The sequence below is a fragment of the Perognathus longimembris genome, chromosome 1 (assembly GCF_023159225.1).
Source record: "Perognathus longimembris pacificus isolate PPM17 chromosome 1, ASM2315922v1, whole genome shotgun sequence".
Taxonomy (NCBI): domain Eukaryota; kingdom Metazoa; phylum Chordata; class Mammalia; order Rodentia; family Heteromyidae; genus Perognathus; species Perognathus longimembris.
The window spans coordinates 135,017,618-135,043,969 of record NC_063161.1 but is presented as its reverse complement, the minus strand read 5'-3'; the positions used below and the strand labels follow the sequence as shown (position 1 = coordinate 135,043,969).

Sequence of the window (26,352 nt, the reverse complement as noted above, 5' to 3'; positions counted from 1 at the left end):
TCAGGGCCATCTCCCAAGCCCTGAGTTCAAAACCCATAACTGACAAAAGAAAAAAAGAAGAAATTCATCTCAGTGACAGAAAACAACATTATTTTAAGGTGAAGTAATTGTTTTATTTCCCCCTTTGTTTCTCCAGTGACCCTACTGTGATCATTCAACAACGTAATGGCTCAATCTCCCTGTATTTCAAGATTTTCCGTGGTTGATTTCTAGTTTGATTTGATTGTGGATTGATACAATTGACACAATACAATTGAAAACATTCAAATACATAGAGATTGAAGAATATATTATCCAAGCTATTCAGTAACCAGAACTGGAGGATCACAGTGTGAAGTCATTCCAGGCTGAAAAATCCTCCAGACTCCATCCCTAACTAATCACTAAAAATCTGGACTGGAGTCATAGCTTGTGTGGTAGAGTACCAGCCAGGAGCAAGAAAGGTGAGCAAGAGCACAATACCTTCAGTTCAAATCTTGGTACCTGTGAGTGTGCAGCACACACACACACACACAAATAAGCTAGAGAATGGAAGAAAAAGTTTGTCAACTCTTCATCAGCTAAAGGATTAATATTCAGAACATACAAAAGGCTAAACAAATAGTAAAGAAACAAGTAATCAAATTAACAAATGGGAAAATGAATTGAAAAGGCAGTAGAAAAAAGGAACAAATGGCCAATAAATTCATGAAAAAATGTAGTCAGAAGTAAAATGGTCAATAAATATATAAAGAAATGTTCAGCATCCTCAGCCATAAAGAAATGCAACTCAAAACTACACTAGGATTCCATCTCACCCCAGTCAGAAGGAAAATCATAAAAGCAAACAAATAAAAGCTGGCAAAGATGTGGGAAAAAAAGAACCACATACGCTGTTGGTGGGAATGTAAACCAGTGTCACCACTATGGGAATCAGTATGTAGGTTCCTAAAAAAAAACTAAAAATAAGCTTACTTGATGACCATTTTATAACACTATTGGTCATATCTGGAATGTAAAAATCAACAGAGAAGAGAGGTTTCACTATACTCAAATGCTTCCCTGTTTATGTAATCTAGTCAGCTTTATACTACTTACTTGAGATGCTGCCTTTATAATGTACTAAGTTTTAAGAAGTATCACCTTCAGGATGTTGAATATTCTAACCCAATCAATAGAATTATATCGGCTTTGGTTACTATTTTAATATTTTTCTTTTCTTTTTCTTTTTTTTTCGTGTGTGTGTGTGTGTGTGTGTGTGTGTGTGTGTGCTGATCCTGGGCTTGAAATTCTCAGGGCCTGGGCACTGTCCTTGAACTTTTTTGGTCAAGGCTAGCACCCTACTACATGAGCCACAGCATCTTCCAGATTTTTTTTTTTTCTGAGTAGTTTATTGGGGATAAGAGTCTCAAGGGCTTTCCTGCCTGGACTGGCTTCAAACCACGATCCTCAGATCTCAGCCTCCTGAGAAACTAGGATTACAGGTCTGAGACATCAGTGCCTGGCTTGACTGCTATTTTAAACAGGTCCTTTTTACCATCTTCTAACAGGTTAATATCTGTGTAGGTGAAGACTATCAATATGTGAATATTAAGTTTGTATCACTGTTCTTTCTGAATTCTCATTTTGTTTATAATAAATTTTCTCTTGGTATTTGTATTCTGATATGGTATCAGACAATCCCTGTAATTGTTGAATTCACTTGTTAAAAAGAGTTAGGAAAAGCCTGTTTTTTGTGAGTTTTTTTTTTTTTTTTTTGGCCAGTCCTGAGGCTTGAATTCAGGGTCTGAGCACTGTCCCTGGCTTCTTTTTGCTCAAGGCTAGCGCTCTACCACTTGAGCTACAGCGCCACTTCTGGCCTTTTCTATATATGTGGTGCTGAGGACTCGAATCCAGGGCTTCCTGTATGCGAGGCAAGCACTCTACCACTAGGTCATATTCCCAGCCCCAAGCCTGTTTTTATGTATATACTTTCCATATCATAAACTAGAGATAGTAGTAAACTAGCAACCTGTTCATAGTTTGTTCGGCACACAGAGTTTTAAAAATCAGCCAGAAAATGTAAAATGCATTTGCTCACTGATTGTGTTAGTCACTTTTCAGCACTGTGAAAACCTACTTAAAGGAGGAAAAAGTTACTCTGGCTCACAATTTCAGTTGTTTCAGGTCATGTTCAGCTTGGTTTCATTGCTATGTCCACTCGGCTAAGGTAGAGAATCATAGCAACTAGGGTATAGCAAAGCAGAGCTGCTCACCTCATGGTAGAAAAGATACAGAAGAGTCCAGGGACACATTAGGAAGGCATGCATGCAACCAATGATTTACTTCTTTCTGATTAGGCCCTACCTCTTTATAGACTATTAAATATGAACTCACGAAAGGGTTGGTTAAACCATTGATAAAACTGGCTCCATCAAAAACAATTGCTTCTCATAAGCTACCAGCTGAGGACTAAGTGTATTTAACACAAAAGTCATTTGGGGCACAATGATATTAAAATCACCACACAAATACTTAAAAGATCAGATTTCTTATAAATGTTTTGGGATGTGCTTGAAAATGAGATTTGCATTCCTTTATGACAAAAGTTTGCTGTTGCTAGAGATGGCATGTTTCTTTTATCCAGGTCATGAGTACTGCTGTCAGCCAAGCTGCCACCAAGCTTGCTTACCTGGCTGAGTATGTTACCTTTGTCTTAGAGCAAAAAGTTGGGCAACCGTAAGAGCTACTGTGTTTGAGTGCTACTATATAGAAAGGGGTTTCTAGGCATTTATTCAAGGGCCTACTATATACCAACGACTGCTCTAGGCTTAATATACATAGAACAGAACAAAGGTTCCATATGGAGCTTACATACTAGTAATGATAGGATAAATAGTAAGTAAATCATGTAGTATGTTAGAACATAATAAGTTCTAAGAAAAATAATAATAAAAGAAAAAGGAATTGCTACTCCCAGGGGCAAGGTAGGTTGATTTTAACTGCGGTGGTCAGAATAAATGTGCCTGGGTAGATATTTGAGCAGGCTCAAGGAAAGGTTGTTAGTCCTGTGGATTTATAGGGAAGGGAGAAAAGCATAAATCAGACAAATGGAAAAGCTAAAGCAAAGGACTAATGGCATGTAGCTGCTTGTTTCATGTATAAATTAGATAAACAAATGAGTGTAGCTGAAGCACAGTGTAAAGAAGAGAGTAGGAGTGCTCGGAGGCTGAGGGTTGTGTGCAGGATACAGAAGACCTTGAAACCATCAGAAGGACTCTGCCATTTTTTTCCTGATGAAAGAGGAGCCAATGAAGGGCTTTACAAAAAGAGACCTGATCTGACCTATACTTTAAAATAATCATACACTTTCTCTAATGACATATTGAAGGGAAAAGAGAGTCAATGATAGAAGCAGAAAGACTTGTTCTGAGATTTCCTACAGTGATGAAGAGGTGATATGATCTGGGGGGAGCTGGGGAGGTAGGGAAAGTGGTGGCAGTCAGGTAGCATTTGAAGGTAGTCAACAGTAACTCCAGATGAATTAGATGTAAGTTGTGAGAGAAACCTAGATTTGGGTTTGAGTTAGTGGGCAAAATGGACTTGCTCTTTGAGGTGAAGAAGTTGTAGGAAGAATATTTCCAGAGGGATATTAAGGAATTGGATTTTGAACTATGTGGGTATTTTTGGTATCTGAAGGAAATGTTAACTAAGCTGATAGATACCATTCTGGATAGAGCTCAGAGCAGATGTCTGGCCCACAACCCTTTTCCTTTCTAATACAGTCTCACAGTTTTGAATACCATGTAACGCCAATGACTTCCATATATTTGCCTTTATGGAAGATCCAAGACTGATTGTGGGTGTGTTGCCAGCAAGTTAGGATGGGCTCTTGGGAGGGTCTTTTAACCTTGATTGCAGAATAGGCGGTCTTAATTTCAGTGCTTTGTCTCCCAGATTCCTGACATCTTTGTTTTATTCCTACCTAGCATATTAAGTGTGGCTCAATATAAGCTACCATATGTCTGGTAAACTGTAGAGACAAATTTAGGCCAATGCTCCATATTTGGGAGTTTTTTCCTTCAGGCTACCATGTCAATCTTGGGCAAGGCTACCCCTGAAAGGATCTTTGTCCTTCCCTTTTCATCTCCTTATCGAAGCATTTCATTCTCTTCCTTAACTTCTCTAGGCCCACATATTTTCAGTAGGAATTACAGGCCAGGCCCTACCTGTTAGGTGTATTTTGCCTTGCTTTGAATACTTATCTGTTCTTCTTTATTCCAGGTTAAGGTCCCCTGAAATTCTATCCTCGTGGTCCCTAAACTTTTCCTTTGCTCCACTCATTTCATTTTATACTCTCCTCTGCATGCGTCTCCAGGTCTGAAGAACCGTGATCCACTGGAGTAAGAAGAATGCTCACAGCTCACCTGGGACACAGGTCAGATAGAACTTGGCTAAGACCTCAGATCCCTGCTTTGTCCAGACGTGCCGGACAGACTCCGCCCCTCCCCGGCGACTTCCGGCGTGGCTCCGCCCCCGTGGAGGCGTGGCTTACATCTCCAGTTTCCCTCCTCCTGGCTGCGCAGAGCTGCAGTCTGCAGTCACGTGAGTGCGGCGCGGCGGGGGGGGGGGCGACTTCCGGGCGGCGGAAGGAGACGCGGCCGCGTGAGGTCGAAGCGGTTTGAAAACACGCTCGGGGACCGTCAGGCTCTGTCTGGTCTGCCCACGCTGTCGCCTCGTGGCCTTCTGCTCACACGCTCTTCCATTCCGCCTCGGCTTGCCGGTTCAGGCCGGCTCCTCAGGTGAGCGGCCGCCACCCGCTGGGTTGGGCCTCCTGACGCGCGGGTCGTCGCCCCTCGGTGGGCGCGCGGCCCAGGCGGCGGGGCGGGCCGTGACGGGCCGTGACGGGCCGTGGCGGGCTCGTGACGGATTTGTGGCAGACTCGTGGCGGGCGGACGGCCCCGGGGTCTCCTCGGTGGCTCCTCCACGGATCGGGTCCGTGCGCGGCGCCCCGCCCCCGTCTCCCTCGAGGCGTCTCCGGGCCGGGCGGGTTTGCGCGCTTTCGGGTCTCGGGGAGTTTGTAGGCCACGGAGAGTGGCTCGAGCCCCCTGGTCCCCGATCGTGGTGCTAACTGACGTACACAAGCGGCAGGAATGACAGTTTCTAAATTAAACACTGCCCCTCGCCCCCGATCTCGGAGGTTTTCCGTGTGGGGATGCTGGACTGGTAACGCAGAGTAGGGGGAGGGCAGGCCCCAGCCCACATCTCCTTTCCCCGGCCCCTGGCTGATTGCTGCATTGCCCCTTCTTGTCGGAATTTTGCTGCTTCTGGTCCTTCATGGAGTTTGGAGAAACCCTCGAGTGGCAGGTATTGGAGAGGGAACCATCCATGCTGAGCGCACTGTGCTGGCTCTCCTTGGTTTTTATTTTTTTGGGGGGGGATGGGGAAGTTGGAAATGAGGACAGGTAGGTAATACGGTGATTGGCAGGCAAACCAATTGGAATTCGGTTCAGTTGAATGCCTAGTACACTAGCTGTTTGTAGCGATATCTGCCGAAGGAAGATGAGAAATGATTTTTCAGAACTATTGGGGTTCACAGCAGCAGGGGAGCAGCGATGTGAGTTTGGTCCCTGCATGTGGAGCGGCCACCTTTTCAAAATCAACTGGAGAAGAGAGAGACCGATTTCATTTGCTGTGCTGTGAAAATATATTTAAGTGAAAGAGCAAATGCTAAACGATTTTTAAAAGTACCTAGTATAAAACAAGTTTTTCCACTTCTCAAATGGAGTGGACACAAGATAATGGGTGGTAAGGCATAAATTTGACAGTCTGATACTAAATGATGGATAATTTGGCAATTGGAAGTAGGCGCTGTTGGAGACCCAACATTAGGTTAAAAGAGAACCCTGAGGACTAGGGGTTGTGTCTATGTGAGACAGTGTTTTTTTTTTGCCAGTCCTGGGGCTTGAACTCATGGACTAAGCACTGTCCCTGGCTTCTTTTTACTCAAGGCTAGAAAGAACTCTACCACTTGAGCCACAGCGCCACTTACTGTTTTTTCTGTACATGTGGTGCTGAGGAATCGAATCCAGTATATGAGGCAAGCACTCCACCAGTAGGCCATATTCCCAGCCTGTGACAGAGTTCTGTGCAGTTTACTTTCATCTCTGGTGAAAAAACTGTAATAAAAGTTCACAAAGTGCCTTCTTGAAACCATTTTTGTATTAATAGAAGCCAGATGAATATCGGGACTTTATTTCTGTTAGAAATAAAAACTTGATATCAGGGTAAGTGAAATAAATCGAACCATTTTGCCTCAGTCTTCCAGTCCTGTTAGTTCCAGTATTAATAACAGAAGAGTTTAGTCTTAATGAATCCCTCTCCTCCTGCCTAATGAAAAGGATGGAGTAATAGATCTTTCTGAGCCACATCTATTAACATGAGCTTAGGACTACCTTCACATTGCTAATGAGCACATGTTTCTCATGTTCTGCCCAGTATGTTCAGATTATGAGACTTCATGAACACATGCACATTTTTGCTCTTACCATATATATATTTCATAAGACTTCTTAGGTACATTTTTGACAGTTACAAATATGAACTCATCTATTTCACTGACATCAAAGGATGATTTGAGGCAGGTATTGTTCCTCTCCCTGTCCTTGAGACATAGTGGTTAAGTACAACTGAACGGTGGCAGAATTTGAGTAGGAATCAATCTAGTTCTAGAAGTAGCTTCTTTCTGCCCCCAAATGAAAATTTTGCTAGGTTGCCCAGACCAACATCTGGGTTCAGTCTGTCTGCTTTGCCTGAGTTTTCTGCATAGCAGGGACTGTAGGAATATGCCATTATGCTGGGTTTAAAATAAACTTTTAGCCTGTATAGCCACATTCTAGCTCAGGGGACCTACGGTAGTAAAATCCTGCAGTCATGTGAATTTGAATATAATGCCTTAGTTGGCTTCTGAGTTTCCTGAACTTGAATCTGAAACTTGAGTTTCTCAGCCTTGCACTAGGTCCTGGGGCTTGAAATCCAGGTCTGGGAATTGTCTGAACTTTTGTGCTCAAGGCTAGTCCTCTATTGAGTCGTAGTTCCCCTTCTGACTTTTTCTGATAGTTAATTGTAGATAAGAGTCTCATAGACTTTCTTATCTGGGCTGACTTTGAACCTTGATCCTCAGATCTCAGCCTCCTGAGTAGTTAGGATTACATTTGTGAGCCACAGGTACCCCCAGCTGGGTTGTTTTTTTTTTTTAAATTTATAATTTTTTTAAATCTTTTTTTTAATCTTGCAAAAGTGAATACTTTTCTTTTTATCTTAAAAAAATAAGGTGAAGGGTTAGTATTTTGTATGGAAGTACTAGAATTTGAATTCTTGGCTTTGTGCTTGACAGGCAGGCATTTTACCGCTTGAGCCATGTCAGCAGCCCTCTTTACATGTAAGTGCCATTTACACTTAACTTCCTAGCTAGGATGACAGGTACACAGCACCACGCTCAGCTTTTTATTTGTTGAGATAGATCTCATGAGCTTTTTGACCAGGCTGGCTTTGAACTAGTCCCACTAATCTCATCCTCCCAAGTAGCTAGATTACAAGGTGTGAGCCACTTTGCCTGGCTTCATTATTTTTTTTTTTTTTTTTTTTTTTTTTTTTTTTTTTTTTTGGCCAGTCCTGGGCCTTGGACTCAGGGCCTGAGCACTGTCCCTGGCTTCTTCCCGCTCAAGGCTAGCACTCTGCCGCTTGAGCCACAGCGCCGCTTCTGGCCGTTTTCTGTATATGTGGTGCTGGGGAATCGAACCTAGGGCCTCGTGTATCCGAGGCAGGCACTCTTGCCACTAGGCTATATCCCCAGCCCTGGCTTCATTATTTTTGTCATGTGGAATATAGGCTTCAGGAAGAGTTGAATGGGTTCCAGATGGAGGAAGCCAGGTTTTAAATTCAAGTTTGTTTGTGAGAGGATGGTCAGGGCCACAGTAGAATACTTAATTAGTCATGGTAATGAATTTTTACTTTTTATGAGTATAGAACAACTGAAAGCTCCCGAGCCTTTGTCAGATAATGTAGTTAGAAAGAGCTATCTGGTGGCTGTGGGTAGTCAACTAAAGAGTAGGCTAGAGATAAACAGGGACTTCAGTGGAGAAGCTGTTCTAAGTTAAATAATAGTGGTGTACAAGTGGGTAGGAGACACAGGTTAAAGATTTTTATAAATTAGAATTTGTGACATGGTTATGCTGGAGTTATTTATCAAAATAATGGCTTAGCTAATCTTTGTGGTTTTTTGGTTGTTGTTGTTGTTCCTCTATTGTATTTCCTTTCATAATGCCTTTCTTTTTTTCTTTTGTCAGTGGTGGAGTTTGAACTTGGGCCTGTGTGCTGTCCTTGAGCTTTTATGCTCATCACCCTAGCCTGATGCCTTTCTTCTTTGAAGGGATGCATTTACCTTTTATATCTAATATAAATTTTGCCAGATTTTGAAATTGCTAGTGACTTCACTTCTGTTGTTCCAGGCTTTCCTGACCTTAACAGTTTTTCCTTGCTCAAAAATGCCTATTAAGGGGGCGGCGGGGAAGGCAGGGGAAAAATGAGGGAGGAGGTAACAAGTTGAACAAGAAATGTACTCACTGCCTTACTGTAACCCCTCTATAATTCACTTTGACAGTAAAGGAAAAAAAAATTTTTAAGTAAAAAACATACCCATTATCTTCTTACCTGTTTTTAAGCACCCAGCTTTGTTTCATGAAGCTTTTACTAATCATCAGCTACTTTATACATTAGCATTTTCGACCTTTATTTTCTTAAAACTACCTTGAGGCCTTGGGAGGGCCAAGAGCTTCCCAGCAGATACAGGATGTATCTATATCAAGTCTCTGTTGCTTTCCTATGTACAGAGAAGGAAATCATTTCATAATGTGTCCATTTACCCTTAGAAAATGTGACACAACTTAAAAACCTTGCAAAGGCAGTGACAAGACTTCTGCTGTACTTGTGCTCCACTTGTCTCTTTTATAGTCTTTCTTGACTAAATTTTTTTTTTTTGCACTTAACAGTACTTTCTATCAATTTTTTGATCCTTGGGCATAATCACAGTTGGCCATGATACAGGTTATGCTTGAAGTGTTAGAGTAATAGGAATGTTGGAAAATGTTTTTATCCTTCTGTCATTTGTTGTGTTTATTCTCTTAAAATTCTTTTTGATACAGCACTTAATCATGACTAAAAAAAGGAAACGCCAAGATGATTTTCAAAAAGTAAAACTAAAAGTTGGTAAAAAGAAGTCCAAGTTAGAAAATGCTACTGCTACAAACTTTAGAACAAAGACAATAAATCTGCCTGAACAACTCAAAGAAGATAGAATACTTCCAACAAACAATAGAAAACTTAACATAAAGGTAAATTGTAAATCTTATATTGATAAAATAAGATTTTCTTTGAAATCATGTTGAATCTGCTTTTGTGAAAAGTTGTTTTAAATCTTAGGGTAAATGTTTAGCCTAAGGTCACAAGGTTTATGGATAGATGACTTTGGAGTTTATCTGTTACCCTGTTCATCTGATCTTGGAACTGTGTCTTACCTGCTTTCAGAAAATTTTTCTAAATGAAACTCATAGTGATTTCTCCTTAGTATACTCATTTGATGATTTTAATATATGTCACTTGGAAAAAAATTGTAAGTTTAACTTTCTGTTATGTTAGGTGTGTCAATTTTTTTTTCATTTTTTTTTTTTTGGCCAGTCCTGGGCCTTGGACTCAGGGCCTGAGCACTGTCCCTGGCTTCCTTTTTGCTCAAGGCTAGCACTCTGCCACTTGAGCCACAGCGCCACTTCTGGCCGTTTTCTGTATATGTGGTGCTGGGGAATCGAACCCAGGGCCTCATGTATACGAGGCAGGCACTCTTGCCACTAGGCCATATCCCCAGCCCTTTTTTTTCATTTTTTAATGAGACAGGTTTTGCCATGTAGCTCAGACTGGCCTAACAAATGTTATACAGTGCAGGTTGGCCTTGTACTCAATAATCCTCTTGATATCAACTTTTTGGTAATTAATTTCCCAGCTGTTTTTTTATAGCTGGCTGTCCATTAGCCTTTCGCTCAAGGTAGCACTCTGCTACTTGAGTATTTTTAGTTGTTAATTTTTGATGAGTCTCATGTATTTTTCTGCTTCAGCTGACTTTAAACGGTGATTCTCAGATCTCAGACTCTTGAGTAGCTAGGATTACAAGTGTGAGTCACTAGTACCTGGCTGTATTCATTTTTGAACCTGTGTACCACAGTTTATCATTGGTTCACAGCATAGATTAACTCTTCTTAAATGCTTAGGATCAGAAGAGTTTTTGATTTTAGATTTGAGGGTATTTGCATATGCATTATATGCTCTCTTGGAGAAAGGACTGATATTTAAACAGTTAAGTTTATGTGTCATATACACTTAATACATATAACTTGAAATTTTATACAGTATTTTTAGTGTGTTTGTTTTTGATGGCTGTGTATCATGTGAGGTCGGGTATAGAATTTCCCACATGTGTTATGCTACTCAAAAGAGTTTCAGATTCAGTAGCATTATAGACTTTGGATTATGGATTTTTGAATAAAGAATGCTCAAGTTGCAAACACTTGAAGTCTGAGCAATAATTTTGCATAAAAGTATAACAACTTTGTTGATATAAAGTTTACCCATAATAAAATTCACCTATCTAAACTTTACATTTTCATGTTTGTTTGTTTTTACAATATTCAGAGTTATGCCACTATATAAATCTAATGTTAGAACATTGTTCATTACTCCAGAGGAATCCCTGAGTCAACATTTAGTTTATTTCTACTTTATGGCTCTTTAGGAATAATGGTCTGATGATGACTTTTGTTCTGATAAAAACTTTTGAGTCTTACCTTTTACCTCTGACGAGTAAATAACATACCTGAAGTTACATGTTTAAAGTGTTGCATAAATTATTCTATGAGTCAGATTGTCTACTGGCATCCTCTAAATAAAAATCCACATTCATCATGGAAAACGATTTAAAAGGCAGAAAAGGCTTAAGTTAGGAGCTTATAAACGAACTGATCATAATGTTTGGCACATAGTAGATCTGCAATAAATTATGTCCATCACTTTCATTTTAAATCAGAGTACCTCAGCCTGCATGCAATTTAATGTAAACAAATTTAAACTAATAAACTTTTTATTATGCTGAAAATTACTTTAAAGTTAAGAAACAATGTTTCTGACCTTAAAGCTAAGTAACATTTAAACATTACTTATTCAATACTTTGTCCAAGGAATGTCAGTTTCCTAGAATAGTTTTAGTTAGCATCTTTATTTGAAATTATTTTCATCTAAAAATCTGTATTTTTATTTATAGGATCTGCTGTCACAGATGCATCACTATAATGCTGGGGTTAAACAAAGTGCTCTTGTCGGACTTAAAGAACTTTTGTCTCAATACCCATTTATAATTGATGCACACCTTTCAAACATATTAAGTGAAGTGACTGCTGTATTTACAGATAAAGATGCTAATGTACGATTAGCAGCAGTTCAACTTCTTCAATTCCTGGCCCCCAAAATACGAGCTGAACAAATTTCTCCATTTTTTCCTTTGGTAAGTGCCCACCTGTCTAGTGCCATGACTCACATCACTGAAGGAATTCAGGAGGACTCTTTAAAAGTTTTGGACATTCTGTTGGAGCAGTACCCAGCTCTAATTACTGGACGTAGCAGCATATTGCTTAAGAATTTTGTAGAACTTATTTCTCATCAGCAGCTGTCAAAAGGACTGGTAAATAGAGACAGATCTCAGTCCTGGATACTCTCTGTAAATCCTAATCGGAGGCTCACTTCTCAGCAGTGGAGGCTGAAAGTCTTAGTGAGACTCGGTAAATTCCTTCAGGCCTTGGCAGATGGATCCAGTAGGTTGAGAGAAAGTGAAGGACTTCAGGAACAAAAAGAAAATCCCCATGCCACTAGCAACTCCATTTTTATCAACTGGAAGGAACTTGCCAGCGACCAGCAACACATCCAGGTTTATGAAAATGGGGGTTCACAGCCAAATGTCAGTTCACAGTTCAGGCTACGGTAAGAAGGATTTCAGTTATGTCAACACTCAGTTTTCCTATATTGAATTCTAACTCCTGGCCATTGATGGCGAATGGTGGGAAGATATGCAATTCTCTTTCATAATTTTCATAGAGTTACTCATTTGACCTTATGATTTTAATGGGAAGAGTCATTTGAATGTATATTTATTGATGCTTTCTTACAAAGCTTAATGAGAAATAAAACTTAAGCTCTGTTGGCTTTGTCATTTTACAACTATGTTTTCTTACTAGCCTTGATCAATGTAATTACTAGTTCAAGGTGCATCATTTTATTGCTGTGTTAATTTAATATTTAAATAAAAGGACAGCACATTTCTTAAATTACTAATTGTCCCTCTTCATTTTTCTTTATCAGGTACCTGATTGGAGGACTAGGCACTGTGGATGAAAGCCTGACATCTTCTGAAAGCTTGAAAGGGTTTATTGAAATAATAATTCCATTGCTAATTGAATGCTGGATTGAAGCTGTGCCTCCACAGTTTGCCACTTCTGTTGGAAATGGTATAGAGCGAGAACCTCTACAGGTTATGCAGCAGGTCCTTAATATTATTTCCCTTCTGTGGAAACTCTCGAAACAACATGATGAAACCCATAAATTGGTGAGCACTAATAGGTCTTTGATATGTTTACCCCTTTTAGTGAAATGTAGAACATTTGCTTGATTCTATTTTTTAAATTACAGTTTACAGTAGTATTAAAATGTATTGTTTATGGCAGATTATGTAGGGAACATAATCTTTAAGAAGTTGCTTATTAAATAGTATCTTCTTAGTTTTTGCCATGTTGCTAAGCAGAAAAGCAGAAAAGGACCTAATAATGAATATGGTGTTTATTTCATGTTTGCTGTGCAACTAAGGAAAATCAAACTGTGAGATTAAATTAGTGCTAAATCAAAATGGTAATATACTTTAAAAAGGCATCTGCAGGAGCACTACTTAAAAACTTGAAGCATTGAATTTGAATTTTTTTTTAAAGTTAGGAGTTCCTTGAATTTTTTCAAGGAAGATGAGGGCAGGTATGAATAGAGTTGACTTTGTAAACAAAAATCTGAGAAGGCAGGTATTTTTGTTTTATTTAGTCTTTATTCTAGGTTAAAGTTTTAGGTGAGTCAGTATGCTGTAAAACACTAAGAATAAATTAACTAGTACTAGATAATTTTGAAAAGCATGGAATTGCACTAAGGTATCAGTTCCCACCAGGAGATTCTGGGGTGACAGATGAAGAAATGCCCATGTGTAGTACTTTATTCTACTTATGATGTAAAGAATGAGTAACTACAGATAGTTAAACCCAAGATGTCTCTCCCACCCTTTTGTAAGTTCAGATTGGCTGGACACTTTCTTTAAGGACTTAGGGGAAAATAAACAAAAGGGCTCATTCCAAGAGGTACATAATAAGAAATCAGGAAGCATTACGATAAGTATACATGGACCCCTACAGAAAGGTCAGATAATCATAATCCTGTGTCTTTACTTAGACATAGGATAAACAAGCATAAACCAGGGTTTTCCACTGTTTTTCACACTCCAGGAACACTAGTCAAATTTCCTGCAGCCGCTCACAGTCCCCACAGTGCTGTAAGGTTCACACACTAATGTGTGTGTATGTGTCATAAGTATTAATTCTATCACTGTTAGCCCACCTGTCTACAAGACTAGTTTTTGGATTTTTCAAATAGGATGACATTTTATTGATTACCAACTTGAGTCTTTTAAGATTCATTGCATAAATCGACAAAAAACTAATCGTGATTAGGACTAGAGTATGACACTGGGAAAGTGGTAATGTAGCTTCTGGAGTAAAAAAAAAATCTCTGTTGAATAGTTCTGCAGACAGTTGCTGCCTTAAGGTGGCCTGACTTAAAATTCTACTGCATAGTGCAACAGTTTGTACAGTAATTTTGTTTTTTACTTTCAATATGATACTGAATAAGTTACTTGAGATATTTAATATTTTATTATAAAGTAGATTTTGGTGAGATAATATTGCAAAATTATAGACTACTATAAGTAGCTGAACACATCTAAGGCAGACTAGGCTAAGCTTTAATAGAGTAGGTGCATTAAATGCATTTACAATTTATTTTTTCCACTAACATATGTGAACCTTCTTAAGTTGGCAACTGCATTTTCATGTGAAAGGCTAAGAAAGAATGCTGGTACCATATACATCAACTCAGTACTAGCCTTTTTTTTGGCAATTGTGGAGCTTGAACTCAGGACCTGAGTGCTGTCCTTGAGCTTTTAGCTACAGTGCCACTTCTGGTTTTCTGGTGGTTAATTGGGAATAAGAGCCTCACAGATTTTCCTGCCCAGGCTGGCCTTCAAACTGATCCTCAAGTCTCAATCTCCTGAGTAGCTAGGATTATAGTCATGAGCTCCAATTACAGGTTGCCTGGCTCGATACTGTCTGTCTAGTAACAAAAGTTGCAGTCTACTTTGGAATTTAGTTATATATGAGCACCAGCAAACCTTTTTTTGTATTTTAGTAGTAATATTTTTATTTAGATAGAGCAGGCAGGCCAAAGTACAAAATATATAAGTTTGTTAGTTGTCTGTAAGTTTGGAAGCATAGTACTATATTTGAAAGATATAAATACCACTTTAACCTTGTATTGATATTTAAAACAGTATGCTTTAGAACTATTGTATTATTCTATTGTGACTATATTGGCATTTCATTAACATGAGATTAAGTTTAGATTATAGACTGTTAAAAGACAAGAATGCTAAATTGAAATACTGCATAAAGCTGAAGTGAAGTGGTTAATTCAAATAGAAATCAGTGTGTGTATGCATGTGCATGCTTGTGCAGGTATATATACATACATGCACACAAATACATAATCATATTTGCATGTTGAGGACTAAACCTAGGTTCTCAGTTCTACTATTTATAAGTATTAATTGATAGAATTCTCTAATTCAAATCTCAGCAGATTTGCTATACTGAGCTATTGTCTTAGACACAAAGTATAAAAATAAAACCTACTAGTTGTATAAAATGGCTTGAAAGAGCTTTTTAATTGACCTTCTTACCGTTCCCACTACTCCTCTATCATTCACCTTTATATGTATTCTAAAATTGGTTGATCTGTGTAACAGCTTACTCTTTATGAAGTACAAAATGGCCTTCCTTGTCCTTCAAGCATACAGTGGAGACCACAGAGTAAATTGTAACTTTTTCTCTGGTGTGTTTATTGAGATGGAGTCTTGCTAACTTTCTTTTCCAGACTGGTCTCAAATGGCAGTTTTTTTGAACTCTTGCTTCCTGAATAGCAGGGATTTATAGGCATGAGCAATGATGCTCAGCTCAAGTTTTTGTTTTTTTTCTTTGTAAACTATAGTACTTTGAAACTCTGATCCTTGCTTTGAAAAGAAATCTCAAGGGGCTGGGAATATGGCCTAGTGGCAAGAGTACTTGCCTAGTATACATGAAGCACTGGTTTTGATTCCTCAGCACCACATATATAGAAAATGGCCAGAAGTGGCACTGTGGCTCAAATGGCAGAGTGCTATCCTTGAGCAAAAAGAAGCCACGGACAGAGCTCAGGCCCTGAGTTCAAGGCCCAGGACTGGCCAAAAACAACAACAACAACAAAAAAAACCACAACGAAATCTCAAGGTACATTAAATCTTACTACAACAATTGAATACTCAATCCTTACTGAAGTTTTTTCTCATGCATTCTGTATGTCCTTAATGGAATAACTATTTACTTTGTTTTTTTAGGGTCCTGTATTAATAAACTCAGGGCCAGTATTATACAGCACAAAGATTTTTATGTTTTAACACTTGGCTTCTGTTTCTATATTCCATTGTTGTGATCCTTTTTTCATGAGAATTCTGGTTTGCAAGTAGTTGGATACATTTTAAGACATTTGCTCAGGTTTCTTGGGCACCTGTACACAGGACTACTTTAATTCATGTAAAATTAAATTCTTACTTCACTGGGCCCTTTTGGGTGGTTGCTTACAGTTGAACACTAGTCATGTTTTTTAAGTGCTCAATAGCTACATGTTCTTAATGACAAGGATAGCACAGATGATATTACAACATTTCAATGAAGAATAGGTCTTTGGAATACTATAATTCTACTCTAGGTTCTGGGGATACAAAGATGAGAATTAATTGATGAGGTGCTAGTTCTCATGAGTTGACAGAGTAAACAAATATGTAATATCAGTTCTAAAACGAAAATGAATGTATGGCAGGGTGGAGAGAGCATGGAGGAACATGTAAACAGCAAGCACATTGTGATTGGCTCCAGAGTATCGAAAAGTAGGCTCTCAGGAAGTATTCTAGGGAGATAGCAAAGTGGAGGAGCAAGTCTGCTAAAAGATCTGTAGCAAGCACTATCTTGACATAGAAATAGCATGTACAAAGGTACTTGGGTGAGAACTAGATTGGTATATCTGAGGCCTGGAAGAGACAAACAACTGGGAAAATGGTGGAAGATAAAGGAGTGGTGGCAGATCATTCTTAATGGGACTCTGTCCCCTAATGACTCTGTTCCCTAGTAAAGGAAGCTTGATTCCTTTTTTTTTCCCCCTGGTCCTGGGTTTTGAACTCTGTGCCTGGGCTCTGCCCCTAAGCAGTCCTTTTGCTTAAGGCTAGCACCTGAGCCACAGCACCACTTTTGGCTTTTCCTACCCAGACTGGCTTTAGCTCAGCCTCCTGAGTAGCTAGGATTACAGGCATGAGCCACAGGCGTCCTGCAGAAGTTTGATTCCAAACTAACTGTGATCAAGGGTTAATATCAGAGAAACAAGTTTTTATTTATTTTTACTTTAATATGTCAAATTTACCAAGAGCACAGTAATGAACCCCTATGTAGTCACTGTTACTGCTAGCAACAGTCATTGAATGCATGGCCAGTGCTGTCCTATACGTACATGCACCATTTCTTTCACATTTCTATAATATATATATCTTTGGCCTGTCCTGGGGCTTGGACTCAGGGCCTAAGCACTGTCCCTGGCTTCTTTTTGCTCAAGGCTAACACTCTACCACTTGAGCCACAGTACCACCGTACCACCTTTGGCTTTTTCTGTTTATGTGGTACTGAGGAATCGAACCCAGAGCTTCATGCATGTAAGGCAAGCACTCTACCTCTAAGTTACATTCCCAGCCCTATAGTTCTGTAATATTTTGAAGTGTGGTTTATGTTTTTTTTTTGTTTTTTTTTTGGCCAGTTCTGGGCCTTGGACTCAGGGCCTGAGCACTGTCCCTGGCTTCTTCCCGCTCAAGGCTAGCACTCTGCCACCTGAGCCACAGCGCCCCTTCTGGTCGTTTTCCATATATGTGGTGCTGAGGAATCTGAATGGAGAGCTTCATGTGTAGGAGGCAAGCACTCTTGCCACTAGGCCATATTCCCAGCCCTTGGTTTATGTTTTAAAAGATGACTTTTTGTGTGGATTTGACTTTTAGGATTTGACGAGAAACAGGGAGACCAGTTGTCCTAGGTAAGAAATGATGGTGGCCCAAAGTAGAATAGTAAGTGGTACTTGAAATAGTGAAAAGTAGCAGGATCCTGGTAAAACCAACAGCACCACTAGTGTGCATAATGAAGGAAAAAGAAGTCAAGGATAATGCCTGTGTTATGATTCAGGTCACATATTCATAGGGTGATTTTGGTTTTATGCATGGTAGATTTTAAGGTGCATGTTTAAAAGCTCAGAGGATATGTCAAAAATACATTTGTATTTAGAATCTGGAACCCAAGCAGAAACAATGTAGGGATTGATAATTGGGTAATCTAAACATTTGGGAGTCAGAAAGAGAAAAACTCAGAAAAGGATACTAAGAATAAAAACAGCTTGGTATTGCACAAGAATAGGCCTGAGGACCAGTAGAACAGAACTGAAGACCCAGAAATGAACCTGCAGAACTATGGCTACTTAATCTTTGATAAAAGAGCTAAAAAAAAAAAAAGTAGGATGGGAGAAAGACAACTTCTTCCATATGGTGCTGGCAAAACTGGATCAACACCAGTAACAAACTAAAACTAGATCCTTATATATCACCTTGCACCAAAATAAATTCCAAATGGATCAAAGACCTCGAAGTAAAATCAGATTACTCTGAAAACACTACAAGAAGGAATAGGAGAAACACTTGGGCTCCTTGGCACAGGACAAAACTTCCTTAATAAAGGCCCAGAACAAATCAAGGAAAGGCTGGACAAATGGGACTGCATCAAATTGTAGAGCCTCTGCACAGCAAAAGACATAGCTTGCAAGATAAATAGAAATTCCACAGATTGGGAGAAGATCTTTACTGTTATACAACGGACAAAGGCCTCATATCTAAAATACATGTAGAACTCAAAAAATTAAATTTCTTTAAAACAAATCCTCAAAGAACCAACTGTCGCCCTCAACTAAATGGGCTAAAGACCTAATTAGAGACTTCTCTGAAGAGGAAATGAGAATGGCCAAGAGACACATGAAGAAGTGCTCTACATCACTGTCCATAAAAGAAATGCAAATCAAAACAACATTGAGATTCCACCTCACCCCAGTAAGAATGTCAATTATCAGGAAAACTAATAATAACAAATGCTGGAGGGATTGTGGCCAAAAGGGAACCCTACTACATTGTTGGTGGGAATGTAAACTTGTTCAACCACTCTAGAAAGCGGTTTGGAGGTTCCTCAGAAGGCTAAACATAGAGCTCCCCTATGACCGACCCAGCAGCCCCACTTTTGGGCATCTACCCAAAAGACTACAAGCAAGACCACACTAAAGCCACCAGCACAACAGTGTACATCGCAGCACAATTTGTCATTGCTAAAATATAGAACCAACCCAGAAGTCCCTCAGTAGATGAGTGGATCAGGAAAATATGGTACATATACACAATAGAATTCTATACCTCCATCAGAAAGAACACCACTGCCTCATTCGTAAGGAAATGGAAGGACTTGGAAAAAAATCTTACTAAGTGAAGTGACCCAGACCCAAAGAAACATGGACTCTATAGTTTCCTTCGTAGGGAATAATTAGTAAATCTCTCGGATAGACATAGCAGAAGATCACAATAGCTTAATAGCTATGCCCGTGTGAACACCAAAGATAATGCTAAGTGAAATGATCTCCATGTGGTATATCGTTGTAATTAATCTCAACATACCATGTGAAACCGTACCTTTTTTTTCACTCTCATATTCCCTTCCTGTGGCTTTACTCCTGCTATTACTGTAACTGATCTTAGTATCCCGGATACTGTGTATACGTGTATTGGAACTAGGGAAGGGAAAGGGAATACCAAATCGAGAGACAAAGGATAAAAAAATCAAGCCATCCCCAAAGCAATACTTACAAAAACCATTTGGTATAAACCAACTATACAACTCATGGGGGGAGGGAGGGAGAGGAAGAAGGAGGAGATGGGGGTGAAAAATTAAAGTGTTAGACAACCTTTAATAGACAATAATGAAATTGCTGGTGAATAGAGTTATGGTTTATATATTAACATAAACTAGAAGACTTCTTTATGTGTTTTATAAATATACTGATGTTCCAAATTCAGAAGTTTGTTTAATATTACTCCTTTTTCCTTCTTTTTTTTTTGGCCAGTCCTGGGCCTTGGACTCAGGGCCTGAGCATTGTCCCTGGCTTCTTCCCGCTCAAGGCTAGCACTCTGCCACCTGAGCCACAGTGCCCCTTCTGGCCGTTTTCCATATATGTGGTGCTGGGGAATCGAACCAAGAGCTTCATGTGTAGGAGGCAAGCACTCTTGCCACTAGGCCATATTCCCAGCCCTCCTTTTTCCTTCTTAAATAGCAAATATATGTTAGAAAAGCAAAACCTAAACAGAAAGGATCTGTGGATAAAAATTGGATATTCAACATTTCTTGCTGATTTAAAATTTTATTTCCATAGTGTATTATTGTTAGAATTATGATGGAACAGCGGATAATGTTTGAATATTGACACATTACTGAGCTTCTGCTTACAGTTTTATTAGTTATTTTGCATTTTTTCCTCATGGATTTCTAATCTTAATGTTTACTTCAATAGGAGTCATGGCTTCGAAAGAATTACCTAGATGATTTCAAACATCACTTTATGAGTAATTTTCCGTATGCCTTAAAAGAAAAAGAAATAACTAAGCATCGAAGGAAAGATACAAATAAGAGGTATTGTGAATATTTTCTGTTGTATGCACTTATAAAGCTGTATAGCCTGAAACTATACTTTCAAGTATTTTACACTAGATTTTAAACAAGTTATTTTAAGCCTTAGCAGTAACCTTTTTTTTTGCCAGTGCTGGGGCTTGGGATTCAGGGTCTGAGCACTGTCCCTGGCTTCTTTTTGCTCAAGGCTAGCACTCTACCACTTGAGCCACAGCACCACTTCTGGCCTTTTCTGTTTATGTGGTGCTAAGGAATCGAACCTAGGGCTTCATGCATGCTAGTCAAGCACTCTACCACTAAGTCACATTCCCAGCCCTGGAGTAACAGTTTTTAAAAATTCAAAAAGCTTATAGTATCTTGTGCTTGATGAATATATTATAAATATGAATTTAATAAAAGTTACTGAGGGCAATTTATTTAAACGAAATGGCATGTAATTGTTGAAGCTGAATATTTTTAAGGTCACCTGGAATAAATGCTACCACTTACAAATGGACAGTAAAAATAGTATCATCCTGAAGAAAAAGGGATAATTAGAGAAAAATCAGAAAGAGTAATGAATTAGAAGATGGGAAAGTAAAAGAAATAATCCTGTTAAGTATTTAAAATGTTTACTTCAGTTGAGAACATATAAATGTTAGAACACATTACATAATATCATAATAAAACTTGACAAGCAGGTACAAACTAGAACAGTATAGTTGCCCCCAAATGAACAAATACTTGAAAGGGAACTTGAAGTCTACAAGAAGGTTCTTAAATATACTAAAGAGATTGAATTGGACAAGTATTGAGGTCCCTTGACCATGGTTCAAGGGGTATGTCCAGAAGACATAAGGCTTTTAGTATATGAATGTTTAATTCACTATTGTATTCAGTATTGTATTTCTTATTGTAAGTAGGGTATTTTTTTAAAATAAATACCTTAAAATGTACTCCTTGTTCTTTTAATGATTTAGTTTACCTTATAAACAACTTTGTTAAGGTCCAATCAGGAGATAAAAACTGTAGAACTGATTTTTAATAGAGTTTAATATAAATTATTTCTACTTAAGTATTAAACTGGAAAGATATAAGGTAACAGTAAGGTCTGGAGGTAGCAGTAAGAAATAAGCAAGTACCGAAAAGAAGGGAAGAAGCTTGGAGGAACGGAGTTGAATTTCTGACCAGAGAAAGGGATACTGTTCTGCCAGCCTGTATATGTTGACTTCATTGGAGAATGCTCTATCAGGTTGGGTGTAGAACTCTACAGAGGAAGTTCTGGCTGGCTGTTAACTGATATTTTCTTAGTGGTATGGTGGTACAAGCTCTGTCAGGAAAATTGCAAGGTGGAATCACAGTTTGCCAGAATGAATAGCTAGTTACCTGTAGAAGAGATACTGGTTGATATTGGCATCAATAGGAAACAAAAACCGGGGCTAGGAAAGAAATAACATCCTGACTCCTGTATTGATAGAGACTGATAAAAAGCTAGCTACAAAGAGAAAAAGATGTGGTGCATAGTCCGAGGCCTAGGATTATAAAGTAGAGTGTGGAGGGTGAGTTGGAAGCTGTGAAGAAATAGAGATATGAAATCTTACTCCTCCATACGATTTTCTTATTAGTAAAATTTTTAAATGTATAGTAGAAAGCCTTTGAATGCTAAACTGTGTTTTAGATTTGTATGTATATTTTTTTGTGGTAAGGGGTTCAATCTACAATTTTCATCAAAATGAGATTAGATAATGGTTAGTATGTTTAGGATTTAATATACTAATAGTGTAAGTAAAGTAAGTGTATGAGAATTACTCTCAACACCTTTGTTAGATGTTTAATATATACAAGGCAGTTCATATACTTGGTGCTGGGTGCTGCTCATTTAGTGGTATAGAGTATTTGTTCTCCCTAATGAGAGAGACTTACTGATTTGTCGGTCAGTGAACACTGTGTTCAAAAAAATAAGAGGGCAATGTAAGAGTATATAATTTAAAAAATAGAGTATATAGTAAAAAGCATATTCTGATCTTTGCGGAGTGGACAGTTCTAGGGTAAACTGCTACTCTGATGAAGTGACATTTATGCCAAGATATGTAAAGAAAGGAGAAGTTAACTTTATAAGTGTACTGTTCGGTGGCATTAAGTACTTTGTCCATTGTTGTGCAACCATCCCTACTGTACATCTCTAAAACTTTTCCATCATCCTAAACTGAAGCTCTGTACTCAGTAACTGCCATATTGCTGTCCCTCATTCCTTCGTAACCACAATTTGCTTATTGATACAAATGGAATCATGCAGTGATTTCCTCTTTTGTTTCATGTTCTTCTGTTTCATAGTATGTACCAAAATTTAATATTTTAATCTAGAGTTTTAGGTTAATATAAAATATAAAGTTCCCATATACTTTCTATGTTAATACGTTCTTAGACTGTCAGTACCCTTTACCAGAATATTACAGTTGTTATAGTCAATGAACTTATTAGATTGATATATCATCATCACTCAAGATGATAATTTATATTATAAGGTTCTCTTGTGGTGTTAACGTGTTATGAGAACTTTGATAAACGTATATGGCGTGAACCTGTCATTGTAATGTGATACAAGAGAATTTCACTGCCCTGGAATTCCTGTGCTGCTCTGCCTAGCCTGTTCATCCCTCTGTCCCCAGCTCCCGTTAGCCACTAATTTTTTGGTGTCTCCATAAATTTGCCTTTTTCAGAATGTCATATAGCACACAATCTTCTTCAGATTTGTTTCTTTCACTTAGTAATAGGCATTTAAGGTTTTTCTGTCATTTAATGGCTTGTAGATAATTTCTTGCTAGTGTTCAACAGTGCTCTATTGCATACATGCATGCACACACACTTTGTCAATGGGCATTGGTTTGTTTTTACTTTTGGCAATTATGAGTCTGCTATAGACCTCATCTTCAAATACTTGATCAAGTTGTTATTTTTGTTATTATATATAATGTATATCGCAAAGGATATAATTTTCACCTTATTGAAAATACTGAGGATTTTGGAATGAATGCAAAGCTAACTGGATATTTAAACTTGTACATTGGTCAAAGATATCTTCATAAAAATTAATTTGTGAATAGACATTTGTTGCAGTGATAAAATAAGAGGTTTCAAGCAAAAATGGGTATTTTAGAGAATATCTATTTACCACAATGAATTTTACTCTTAAAACTATTTTTTAAATTAATTTTATTGTCACGGTGATATACAGAGTGGTTAGTTATATATGTAAGGTAGTGAGTACATTTCTTGTCAAACTTGTTACCTCCTCCCTCATTTTTCTCCCACCTTCCCTCCTCCCCCACCCTCCTCCTTAAAATTCCTTTTTGTTCTTTATTTTTATCTCTGTCCTTCTGGGGGTGGATTTTGTTGTTCTTTTGTTTGGGTTAAAACATTTTGTTTTAATAAAACTTTCTCAGAAAACAGCAGATTAAAAATATACTAAGTCAAGTGATGAGGCAAACATAAAATATACTATTAGATAATCATAACTATTATTTCAAGCTTAATAATACAGAGTAGTAATGTAGGCTACTTTTAAGAATTGGCTTCTAAAGTTCTCTGAAGAAAATGACCATTTAAGAGAGTCCCAGGGAAATAGGAGAGCGAGCCATGTGTGAATATCTTTTTTTTTTTTCAAATTTTTATTATCAAACTGATGTACAGAGAGGTTACAGTTTCATACGTTAGGCATTGGATACATTACTTGTACTGTTTGTTACCTTGTCCCTCGTACCCCCCCACTCTCCTCCCCCTTTCCCTTTCCCCCCCATGAGGTGTTCAGTTCACTTACACCAAACAGTTTTGCAAGTATTGCTTTTGTAGTTGTTTTTCTTTTTTTACCCTATGTCTCTCAATTTTGGTATTCCCTTTCAATTTCCTAGTTCTAATACCAGTATACATGGTTTCCAATATACTCAGATAAGATTACAGAGATAGTGTAGGTACAACCACGGGAAGGTGATACAAGAACCTCGTCAATAATAGTAGCTACAAATACACATGGGACGTTGAAAGTAGTTACAACTGTGTTATAACAATCATTTCCATAACATGGAGTTCATTTCACTTAGCATCATCTTATGTGATCATAAGGGTATAGCTATTGGGCTCTTGTGCTGTGACTTGCCTATACCTGTACTAATTATACCCAGTAAGGGAGACCATAGAGTCCATGTTTCTTTGGGTCTGGCTCACTTCACTTAGTATAATTTTTTCCAAGTCCTTCCATTTCCTTACAAATGGGGCAATGCCATTCTTTCTGATAGAGGCATAAAATTTCATTGTGTATATGTACCACATTTTCCTGATCCATTCGTCTACTGAGGGGCATCTGGGTTGGTTCCAGATTGTAGCTATGACAAATTGTGCTGCGATGAACATAGTTGTGCTGGTGGCATTACTGTGATTTTGTTTGTGTTCTTTTATGTGTGAATATCTTGAAGAAAAGTTTTCCAGGTAGAGCAGAGCTAAGCCTGTGGCCCTGTTACCAAGTACAGGTAGCCACAGGCAAGGCCAGAAGTGATAGCAAATAGAATTAGAAAGGCTCACAGCTGATTTTAATATGTGAATTACAAAGTTATTTCATAACAATGCTTATCAGGACCTTTATCCTTATTTCCAAGATCAGACAAGATCGGGCATATTCAGGGTGGGAATAGTCATAGACATACCTTATTTCATACATGAGGAAATTATGACCTGGAGATTCCTTAAGTTACATGGTTAGACAGTCTTGTGAAGTACAGATAGAAACATTTGGTTTTTAAAAAGCCATTGAGTGTGTTGAAATTTTTAGACTTCTAAATTTTCAGGCAGTATTATAAGGCTATTTGCCTTCTGCGTAAGTAGCAGCTTGAATATTGAGTAGCTGAGCCATCTTGAGCCATCTGTATACTAAGTTTTCTTAATAATTCTGACTCATATAAATATTTAAGGAATTACATATATTACACTATAAACACTTAAGGAATTACAACTTAAACCTTACCTGCACACTCTAGACAGCTTTTAAAATCTTGATAGATTTTAAGAACTCTAACTGAAGCAGGAATGGTAAACAAAGCATCTTATAGAAATGTGTGTCTCTGTTTGTTTTTAGTGTCAAATATTGCACGATATTCTTCAATAACGTAGATCATCTTTTACTGAATTTAACACTGTCTGATATCATGGTCTCCTTGGCAAATACTTCAACTTTGCAGAAAGATTCCAATTGGATAGAAATGATAAGGAAATTTGTGACAGAGACCCTTGAAGATGGCTCTAGGCTAAATAGTAAGCAGCTGAACAGATTGCTTGGAGTATCTTGGAGGTTAATGCAGATACAACCAAACAGAGGTAGGTGATACTATTTTGCCCTTATGTAAGGAGCTTGCTGTTTAGGGTCTAGCTTTGAAAGGGTGGCTTCCATCAGTTTGTGTAGTTATGTTAATACTTTTAGGCAATAGAAGGTAGCTAGCCAAAGATTTTTTTTTTAATGAAGTACTGTCTGCTTCAGCACTAAAATTGCTATGGCTCAGTCCCTTTTGGGGGAGAGGTCTCTTGTGAAGCAGTTAATTGGGTAAAGATATACTACTTATACTAGTTGGAATAGGAATTGAGAGCTTTCCCTCCATAATTGTACAATGAGTCCTGCTTGTCTCTACCTTTCTTCTGGCTTGTCAGTTTTTTGCAGTGGCTTAGTACTGATTCCTTTCATTCACAAGGCTTTTCTGTTTGGTTCCCATCTAATTCACCTTTCGAATATCTTGGTTTTTGTCATCCTCAGGTTCATCTAATAGTTTCACTTATTAAACATGCTATGACTTGATTTGCCATAGAACAAAAACGGAAGAATTTGGGGGCATTTGAAGTCAGTCTTTTAATTTATATGCAGAGTTGTTTTCTTTCTGTTTTCAGAAGCTACAGAGACTCTGATTAAGGCAGTTTATACATTGTATCAGCAGAGGGGACTTATCCTCCCAGTTCGGACTTTGTTACTGAAGTTTTTCAGTAGAATCTATCAGAAAGAAGAACTGAGATCTTACAGACTCAGGTAAAGTTTTACATGTTAGTTTTCCTTTCTGAGTTTGTTTTTTGATGGTGTTGGGGGTTGATCTCAGGGCCTTGTAGAAACTGGGCAAATAAGATCTTTTTAAATTAGATGATA

The 26,352-nt window shown here is 38.3% G+C and overlaps 1 protein-coding gene across 1 annotated transcript in view; it reads left to right on the top strand.

Moving 5' to 3' along the window:
• Nucleotides 1-4,585: 4,585 nt before the first annotated feature.
• Tex10 (testis expressed 10) overlaps nucleotides 4,586-26,352 on the top strand; it is a 37,902-nt gene continuing 16,135 nt past the window's right edge. The window contains exons 1-7 of the mRNA XM_048338115.1: nucleotides 4,586-4,760; nucleotides 9,162-9,350; nucleotides 11,324-12,036; nucleotides 12,415-12,658; nucleotides 20,083-20,201; nucleotides 25,303-25,541; nucleotides 26,103-26,238. Coding sequence (XP_048194072.1) covers nucleotides 9,171-9,350; nucleotides 11,324-12,036; nucleotides 12,415-12,658; nucleotides 20,083-20,201; nucleotides 25,303-25,541; nucleotides 26,103-26,238 — 1,631 coding nt within the window. The 5' untranslated portion in view covers nucleotides 4,586-4,760; nucleotides 9,162-9,170. The remainder of the gene's footprint in view (nucleotides 4,761-9,161; nucleotides 9,351-11,323; nucleotides 12,037-12,414; nucleotides 12,659-20,082; nucleotides 20,202-25,302; nucleotides 25,542-26,102; nucleotides 26,239-26,352) is intronic.